Raw genomic sequence first — 9,573 nt, forward strand, 5'->3', positions numbered from 1 at the left:
TAGGAAACACGTGTAGAAAAAAAAAAAAAAATCCTGACATTTGGCCAAAATTGCCAGTGAGCCAATTTGGTTATTTGCTAGACATGTTGTACAACAGGACGGCAACGACGCTGCCAAGTGGAACGCAGCTCTGCTCCTTAGTCTCCAAATGATTATTCTGAGAACAGGTGAGTGTTTAGCTGCTGCACCCTGCACGTCATGAAGAGGTTGATGTCAAGTTATGTTGTAGGTACCTTTAAAGACATTTTTAAAATGACCTTTCACGTAAAATAAATCTTTTCCAGTCACCACTGGATTCTCTTCTAAATGGGACAGGCAACTAAAACTCAAGTAGAGATTTTTTGCATTGCATCCTCTAGACCAGGGGTCACGAGCAAGGACCTCACGAGTAGCCCGCAGACCCGTTCGAAAAATTGCACAGCTCGTTGAGCTGCGTCTAAAATTCAATTTTATCCAACCTTGTTAAGTCATTTTTGATAATTATTGAGAACTCATGAGCTTGATAAGTGTCTTCACAAAGATAAGTATCATTATTAATAATATATAACTCAGAGAGTTTGTTATTTCAGGAGAATCTAGCAAACTGGTAGCCCTTCATACGGCTCAGGACCCATGAAGTAGCTCTCAGTGCCAGAAAGGTCGGTGACCCCTGGTCTAGACTGTCCAAGTTGCTCAGATCTTCATATCAAAAAAGTCTCCGATAGACCTACACTAGAAAGCACTACTTTTATTTTGTTGAGGGTCTGTGGTGGCAAAGTGTAAATACCAGGAGTGTCCTCCTCAGCGGAATTGTATGCTTGGCTATATTTCGTGTGCTAACCCATAATAAGATAGATTTGGAGCTACTCTCGGTTCCCTGTGGAGTCACAACAACAACAAAAAAAGAAAAGAACGAAACTTCCTACTTTACTCTGTTCACAATCAGGTCTGTTAGTTGATCTTGGAACTAAAATGTCACGATTGTTGGTTGATTCTTCGTTTTGTCCAATACTTACATTGAAGCAACCTGAATTTGGTATTTCTTTTCCATTTTGAATGTTCCCTTTTAGACTGTGTGCAAAGGAAAGAATAAAGTAAACATGACTGGACAATTAAGTAAATATGTCAAAGTACCAACCGCTGTTCCGAGTTTAACTTCAGAGAGTTGGGGACGTTGTAACGGAAGAGGGCAGTGGCATGAGGGCAAGAAATGACACAGAAGACAAAAAAAACAAAAAAAAAGGCAGGTCATCTTGACATGGCTCTGCTACATTTCCAGTATGCGTGAACACATTCCCGACAGCAACGCAATTTGTAAAGTCTGGCTTGAATCACAGCAACGTATGTCTACAAAAACAAACAAACAAACAAACAAACAAAGAAAAAAAACAACAGTACCAAGAGTCTGTCAAGTCACGCTGCAGTGACTGCAGTAGTGTGGGAGAGCTAGGAGGGGGATGGAGGTGGTGGTGGTGGTGGTGGGGGGGGGGGGGGTCCACTGAACATGGAATTTTCCTTGTTGTAAGAGGAATAAATATTGAACTGGGGAGGGGGGTAATGCAGTAGTCAAAAGCCATTACTGAGTGAGGTTGGACGCTACTGTCTGCGCTGGGAACGCTATGGAACACAACAAGAGTCTTGGCCAAACTTAGTAGCTGTCGGTCCGTTAAATATGCTGTGCGGTTTTACATTGGCATTTAAAATGTAAGTGCACTTTTTGGCAGGGGGGAGGGGAGGGCGATTCAACCTTAAGAAGCCACTGCATAACAATGTACTGATGCATATGCAGGGCACGCGTGACCATCTGACTAACACTGACATTTCTCCGATTACTGCCTTTCAACAATCACAACAGTACAATGAACCTGACAGAAGTCCGTTCTGTGTTTCATCAAAAAAAACAAAAAAAAACAACTGACGACATTTAATCACTGACTTGTTGCTAACAAATGAAACTTTAGAGTCTAGTGACGTTCATGGTTTAACCATAAAATAAAGGAGGATTTTGACCTCATTTGTGATATTAGTCCAACTTGGGGTCGATCCTATGCAACACACGTCCATCAGATCTCGAGAGCATTCATTGATTCTTTTTTTTTTATGCGACAGATTTCACACTTCAGCACAGTGCAATGTTGTTGTTTGTTTGTTTTTGTGTTTGTTTTTTTAAAACGTTGTTTTCATGTTGTGAATCTATTTGGGTGTTTACATTTTATAAACAAACAAATTGTTCTAAATATTGTCTTTGATGTTGGCGCAATGTCAATGTTGTAACAAATATCCCTTCTTCCGAAAATTAACCTGTGTACCTCACTGATTCTTCCTTACATTTCCCCCTCATCGTCTCCTCTCCATCATGACAGTCTACACAGCATGTTGCCAGATCACTGAAGTTGACACATGGAAATTTGCAATGCCTGTTTCACCGAGTTTTTGGCTGAACTGTGTACGTATATTCCAAAAATGCCAATGACTTTGTTTTTTGCCGTTCTCTCTGCTGATCACCACCAGGTGCGTCCGTGTATATGTTTGAGACGCATGAAATGAAAGTGTTCAATGACTGCTCAATGACTTCTGGCTATCAGTCAGACAATCAGGACACGCATGTCTCGTAAAATCAGTCAGCAAGAGTTGCGATCAAGAATTGGAACTACATATGTTTTTTGTTTTTTTTTCCAATCATGAACATCATCATCATCAACATTACAGTCCAAGATAATGGGAACCATACAAAAAAAACAACATATTTTTGGTTTGTGATCTAGCAGTGAACATAAAAAAAAAAGGAAAAGAAGATTGTGAGTGTGTGTCGTGTTGGCAAAACGTCAAATTCCTTCTAAAGGTAAATTTTACTGTCGCTCCAGAAACCTTGACATTACAAAAAAAAAAGAAACATTTACTTGGCAATGGTGCTTAAGTAACAGCAAAAACAGCTTCCAAAGTCTCTTAGTCTGTTTGCAGCTACGCTATTTGAAGGGTTTCCTTTCTCTTTGACCTCACAGCCCCTCGCGGCGTCGAGTTCTGTGCTTTGAACAAACATTACCTGCACTTTCAGACCAAACAGCTCGATCACCTTTTGACAGCTTTGGAGCAAAGATGTGAACAAACACGAGAAATACTGGAAGTTTAGGTGACCCGCTGACTTGCACCTCACTCACGCCTTCATTTGGACCTCGAGAAAAAAAAAAAAAAGAAAAAAAAAAGGGGGTGTGCCTGTTGTCTACTCGATCACCCACATCATCTCATTAGTACAATAATAAATTCACAGCAATTTTTTTTCATTCAGAAATGCACAAGGAGAAATTTAATTTTTCCTCTTAGAACTCTGTTCAACAGATCCTCTTGGACGGTCAATATCCAGTGACCACATGTATGGAGACTAGTACTACGTGTTGACAATAATAAATAAATATGTAGAGACAAACAGACTGGGAAAAAAAAACACAAAAGAAAAAAAAGTCAACAAAAAAAAAAGTGGACGGCATCATTCTGCCGGAGGAAATCACGAAGGAATGGATAGAGAGATGATGTCATCCTAGGAGTGAAGAACCCAACTGTTGGCTCCTTGCCTCAGGAATTCATAGATCACATTGAATTAATGATCACGTGTTTGTTTTTGTTTTTTGTTGGGTCAGTAATCTCAGGCGGTGGTAGTCAACGTGTATATTCTACTTTTGCTGGTAGCAGCTAACTCGAACGAGTCACCAACCTCCTCAGAAAAAAGAAAACACGGATTTGGCACTTCGAGACGCTCTCGCCTCCGAAACTGGCGTCAAGTCGAGCGGCGCCGCGATAAACCAGCAAAGGGTTTCGTTTAACCAGACGTCGGGCTCGGCGCCTCAGCCGTTGTACTGCTGCTGATAGCGGCGGTTCAGCTCGCGCAGCTCCTTCTCGCGCACCCGCCTGGCTTTGTTGGACTTGGTGGAGCGGCTGGAGCGCGTGGACTGGGCCGACTTGGTGCTGTGGCAACGCGACGACGCCCTCTTCAGGAGGTTCTGGGAGATGCAGCGCTGCAGGTTCTTCATGGACGAGGAGGCCGCCATGCTGATGATCCAGGGGTGCTTGAGGGCCTGGCCGGCCGTGAGACGCTTGCCGGGCTCCACCGTCAGGATCCGCTCCACAAAGTCTTTGGCCAGGTTGGACACGCTGGGCCACGGCTGCGGGGGGGTGGGGAGACACAGCGGGAGTTACAAACAGTAACAGTAACAAACTAGAGTGGAATCCAGAGAAAATGTCAAATCTTATTATGGAATTCATTATTTTTCTTGTTTATTTGTTTCTTCTTTTTATACAAGAAATGGGGGGCTGCAAGTTACGGAAGTGCATTGCTGGCCCCCCCGTGGGTGTTGTTGTTGTTGATGCTTTTTGGCAACCGTAGATGTCACAACATTATATATACAAGCTGTAATGATGCACTTAAGTCCGAGGACAACTTGTTCTAAATTATTACTTTATGATTCAGGCGTGGTAGGGCTAATGCACGTCGCAATGTGTGGACAAGAAAAGAAGGAGACATGCAGTGCAGAAGGAGAACGCAGTTATGAGCTGAGAGACTGGAGGACCTTCTTACTGGCGCGCTGTTTGTTTTTAAATAGAAGACTTTTAGGTACTTTCAGGTCAGTAATAGTTGCACAATAACAATAATAAGAAACAATAGTTTGTTTGGAATAACAAAAAGTTAAATTGTACGAAATATAGTCAAATCAATCCGATTTAAGTCTCCCGTTTGATTTTGCTTAGAAAAGATCACAAATTCAAAGAAATGGGAGAAAAACAAAACGATATCAGAGTGAGGACAGTACTTTTGATAACCTATAGAGGGCAGCACTGCGCTTTTGACTGCCAACCACCCGAAACATTTGGTGAGCAGGAAGAGGGGAAGTTAATTCGGTTGCATGGAATTTGAGGAACAGCTGCACGATATCTGCAAGCTCTGCTCAGCTATTCCTGTGTTTCTTAAAATTTTAGTGGCTCATCAAATGGAATGCATGGAGAATTTCACACACTACACTTGGAGGTAAGATTTGGATCTTAATGCTCCCACTTCTATTTGGCTCATAACAGTTGAAAGTTGCTTTTGTTGATTCTTCACATTGTAAATAACTTTAATGGCTCAACAACTGTGATATCGCCCCCAAAACAATGTTGGTATCTGTATAAATAAACTACTTGCGTGTCCAAGAGGTCCTTATTTATGCAACATTAAAAAGCCAGCCAGCTGTTGCTATTGAAGCAGTAAAAATCTGGACTCTGGCTCCTTATCAAATCTATAAACGGTATATAAAAAAGTAATCAGCTACTTTGCACGATAGCGTCAGAATGAGGGGCAAACATTAAAAGGTCCAGTGTGTAATATTTGGCCTGACTTACAATTTTCAAATTGGTAAAAGCTTAATATACTGGCCACAAACACATTACTAAAAGTGGATCCTCGCAGTACAAGAAATGTGGCATTGTTTTCCTACCCATAGAACAGCTCTTATTTATATATGAGAATACACACAAAGCTCCCAGTTAGCTTCCATCTTGCACCACCATATTTGTAAGGAAGCCTGGTGTGGACAATCCAGCCCGCCTGACAGCACGTGTTGTATTTAGGGTGAAAATTCGCGTTCTCGAATAAACCAACGAAGGAGTAGCTGAACGAGGTATCCAGGTTCGTGTGCGCAGGCCACCGTAGTTCACTGGCAAGCTCAGGAGAGGGAAAGTACAGAGTCCCTACTGGGATTTAAGTGAAAAAGCGTTGCAATCTAAAATTGAACCACTTGATGTCGCTGTTTCTACTCCAAGTTTTTACACACTTCCAGTCCGTTTTAGAAAGCTCACCAGCAACATGAACATTGAGCAGCAGAAACACAGCTGCGGCAACTCAAGGATGAAGAATAGGAAGTTCTTTACCTCGCCGGAGAAGCTGTACTTCCCCTTCAGGATCTGCCGGTACAGCCTCATGCGGTTGTCGTCCTCGAAGGGCATGGTTCCGCTCAGCAGGATGTACGAGATCACCCCCAGCGCCCACATGTCCACGGCGTTGGTGTAGGGCTTCCTCACCAGGATCTCGGGGGCGATGTACTCCGGCGTGCCGCAGGTGGTCTTCATCAGACACTCGTCCCCTTTCTTCCTGCTGCTGGCCAGGCCAAAGTCGGTGATGATGATCTTGGAGTCGGCGCCCGGGTGGTAGTAGAGCAGGTTCTCGGGCTTCAGGTCGCGGTGGGTGATGCCCAGCGTGTGCAGGTACTTGACGCCGTCCAGCACCATCTGCAGGACGCGCGTGGCGTCCCGCTCGGTGAAGGAGCCGCGGGCGATGATCCGGTCGAAGAGCTCGCCACCGGTGGCCAGCTCCATCACCATGTAGACGCGCTCGGCCGTCTCGAACACCTCCATCAGCTGGATGATGTTGGCGTGGCGCACGCGCCGCAGCACGCACAGCTCCGACTCGCACACCTCGCGCCCCTCCCGGTAGCGCGTCTCGATCATCTTGATGGCGTACGGCTGCCGCGTGCTCTTGTGCTCCACCCGCACCACGCGGCTGAAGCTGCCGCGGCCGATCAGGGCTTTGATGTCGTACTTGGCCGTGACCCTGGGGTCGAACTTGGCTCGGTACTTGGCCACCTTCTTCCGCTGGGGGTCCGACAACTCGGCGGGATCCTTCAGGGGCTGGGCTGAGGCGGTGGGAGTGGCGGCTTGGGCCGCGGCAGCCTGGGCCTGACACGGGGAAGTTGATCCAGCCTTGTCGGCTCCGCCTCCGCCTGCGCCTCCGCCTCCGCCTCCACCTCCGCCTGCCCCGTCCGTCTTGCTCCTTGTGCCATCGCCACGAATGAAGTGCTTGTATATATCGGTCTGAGGAGGTTGGGGAGGATCGACCTGGAAGAAGGGAAAACATACATCTTTGTTCGTACGAAAAGCTATTTCAGTGAAGCGAACGAAAATCCAAATGGGATCTCGTGAAATAATAAGACGGAATATAGATTGGTGAGTCTCGCCCATCCACTGCTGCGTTTGTAAAGGACAATCAATCAGGTGTAAATAGCTGACAAAACAGATCTCGCTCAAGGCACTTTAAGAGGAGCATCTGGCACGATGTGTTCTGTGCTGCAAAAATATATGATTACAATTTTTACGTTTCTTAATCAATCCATCCATTCTCTATGCCTGCTTGCTCCTGCACTAAAAGTCGCATGGGTCTGCTTAAATATTTGTAGGATTTTTAGACGACAGACTTGATTGCATAAAAAAAAAAAAATCATCACTTTTGGACAATAAGAAGAACAGCTTTGGTTTTTATGACTGTTTTCATAATTTTACTTACTTAACATTTCCTTTTTGAATAAGAAAAACGTCAATAATGCATCAAGTGCATCAATAAATAATGAACAGATCTAAAACAGAAAATCTATATTCTTCCATTTCTGTTGATTGGATGTCATACTACTGAAGATGAATACACACTCTGCTGTAGTTTTAGACATGACGTTGATGATGCTTCTCTGTTGACTGAATGAGTAGGAGGGAAAAAATACACTATTGAGAGAGACAAAGCTGCCTTACTGACCTTTTTGACCAGATCCAAGTGGACGTCCCCTGGAGGCTCGGGGAGGACCTTACTGTTCCGACACCCCATCACATCACCTTGGGCCGCTGCCCAGTCAGCCACTGTGGCCACCAGGAGCCCTGCCTCATCACCGCCGCGGCCGATTCAACACTCTCAGGGCATCCAACGACCAGGCTGCACCCACACTCGCTCAAAGAGATCATGAATGAAAGATGATCCCACCCCCCTCAGTTCTGATGACCTAGTGTCAGCGCTTACACCTCACAGAACACAGCAAACACTTTCAAACGCTCCACAAGTTTGCGGATATATTCCAGGCAAGTCACGCTGACTGTTTCTGTTCCATTAGGGAAAAATCTATTCCTGTAAGTCTCTTCTTTTGACAGAAAAGGATGTCAAACACACAGCCAGGCTGCACAGGAGGGTAACCCTGGGGAGTCTACCGGGGCCCCATCTAAGATGACTTCATACGTTGAGAAAAAAAAAAAGGGGGGGGGGGTATTATTCAAATGAGTGATCGCGAGTTGATTGTACTTCCTTTTGCAGAGCTGGGGGAAAAAAGAAGGTTCAGAACTTCTCCAAGATCACGGAGGAGCCTTTCAGTGTCTGCAGAGGTCCCGCTGCAGATAAAGCATCTCCCGCGCGGCTCACACAGCAGAGAGACTCTGGAACGGAGAGCAGAATAAATTGCAAATTATTATGGTAACCAAAAACGGATACTGTCGAAGTACATGTGTTTAAAACAGTGAAAGAGACAGCTTGGAAAGTTGAAGAAGAAGAGAAGAAGTGGAGAGATGACTTCAGCAGCTGCTCAAATTTAAAAAATAAAAATAAAAAATTTGTACAACAATTGACACACATAGACTAAACTGTTTTCACTTTTGATTGCAACAGCAACACTTATATGGTACAACAAGACAAAGAACACAAGTCAGAGGGTTGCCATGAAAATGAATCGCTGCTTCACAGACGCTCACTTTAATCCGAGTTTAAAGTTGTCCAAGTCAGATAAAGTCTAGAAGGTTGACGCCGCAAAAACGTTTACAAACCCTCTGTATAATTGTTGTTGTTGGTGGTGGTGTTTTTTTTTGTTTGTTTGTTTGTTTTGGGGTTTTTTAAGATACGAGAAAATTGTTCTGGTGGGGAAACGTAGCCGTAAAGTGGACAACATGTGGACGCGTTAGGTCGTTAGAATGTTTTGTTGGGAGTCTGATCGGGCCCGACTCACGTCAACGTATCTTCCTTAGCAACACACACAGGACCGTTATTATTCGATGGACCAACGTAAAACACAAGGACAGTCATCATAAACTCCCACAAGTCATTCAAGCATTATCAAAAAGTTGAAACGAGATTAAAAAAAAAATCACATGTACATACTCACTAATTCCAGGGATGGGTATCAGTGTGCTAACTAGCTTGTTAGCAGCAGGGCAGGACTCCCAAGTTTGCCAAACCCAGCCTCCTCACCCCACTCTCACTCAGCTGGCTTCTCCATTTTCACTTCGTAGTTTCCCAACTTTTACTCCGGCTGACAAACAAATCCAAAATTTGATGGAGGTTCATAAGATGAAGTGTTTCCCCCCCATGTACAAGTTTCACAGTTTGACGCGCGAACAGAAGTGAGGGTACAAAACTTGCCCAAGTACTCCTTCGGTCGATTTTCGGGGACGATGTTTTTCTGCCAGGACCACCTTCCCACATTTAGACTTAAGTAACAACAGCTGTATTCTAACAACTGTTTTCCGGGTTGTGCTTTCAAAATAAATGTACCTACGATAGCGTATATGTTCGAAAGTTTTTAATTGGAATAACCTAAGCCACACGATGTTCATATATATGTTTTATACATTTGGATGCACACAATAACTCCCAGTACTCCATTTTTCAGTTCTGGAAGCAAAGGTGGCAGCTAAAACATTCATTTGTGCCTAAGAGCCCTGGGAAAAAGAAGCCCAGTCAAAGAAAATAACAATAACATCAACCACCCACACAATTCTACATTATAAATAATTTCCTTGATATTCATGTAATTACTTACCATA

At 44.2% G+C, this 9,573-nt stretch overlaps 1 protein-coding gene across 2 annotated transcripts; it reads right to left on the bottom strand.

The window, feature by feature from the left end:
* Positions 1-1,502: 1,502 nt before the first annotated feature.
* On the bottom strand, positions 1,503-9,237 carry pskh1 (protein serine kinase H1). Of its 2 annotated transcripts, none has more exons than XM_076042687.1 (4): positions 8,913-9,237; positions 7,529-8,193; positions 5,878-6,840; positions 1,503-4,136 (listed from the first exon to the last, which is right to left on the bottom strand). In XM_076042687.1, exons 2-4 carry the CDS (start codon positions 7,595-7,597, stop codon positions 3,819-3,821), a joined length of 1,350 nt encoding a protein of 449 aa, XP_075898802.1. In that variant the 5' UTR covers positions 7,598-8,193; positions 8,913-9,237; the 3' UTR covers positions 1,503-3,818. The 2 variants fall into 2 exon arrangements, with proteins under 2 accessions (XP_075898802.1, XP_075898801.1); XM_076042686.1 differs by having other exon boundaries at positions 8,909-9,237.
* Between the last annotated feature and the right edge of the window lie 336 nt (positions 9,238-9,573).

Source organism: Nelusetta ayraudi, unplaced genomic scaffold, assembly GCF_046127955.1.
Source record: "Nelusetta ayraudi isolate G7.1 ecotype Tasmania unplaced genomic scaffold, CSIRO-AGI_Nayr_v1 ptg000071l, whole genome shotgun sequence".
Taxonomy (NCBI): Eukaryota; Metazoa; Chordata; class Actinopteri; order Tetraodontiformes; family Monacanthidae; genus Nelusetta; species Nelusetta ayraudi.

What these genes read in the sequence shown, in the direction of transcription:
- pskh1 (XM_076042687.1), bottom strand. Translation starts at nt 7,597, where the DNA reads ATGGGGTGTCGGAACAGTAAGGTCCTCCCCGAGCCTCCAGGGGACGTC. An exon ending in ACTTGGATCTGGTCAAAAAG is followed by an intron (nt 6,841 to 7,528) that starts GTCAGTAAGGCA and finishes CCCTTCTTCCAG; the next exon opens with GTCGATCCTCCCCAACCTCC. An exon ending in AGTACAGCTTCTCCGGCGAG is followed by an intron (nt 4,137 to 5,877) that starts GTAAAGAACTTC and finishes ACCCCCCCGCAG; the next exon opens with CCGTGGCCCAGCGTGTCCAA.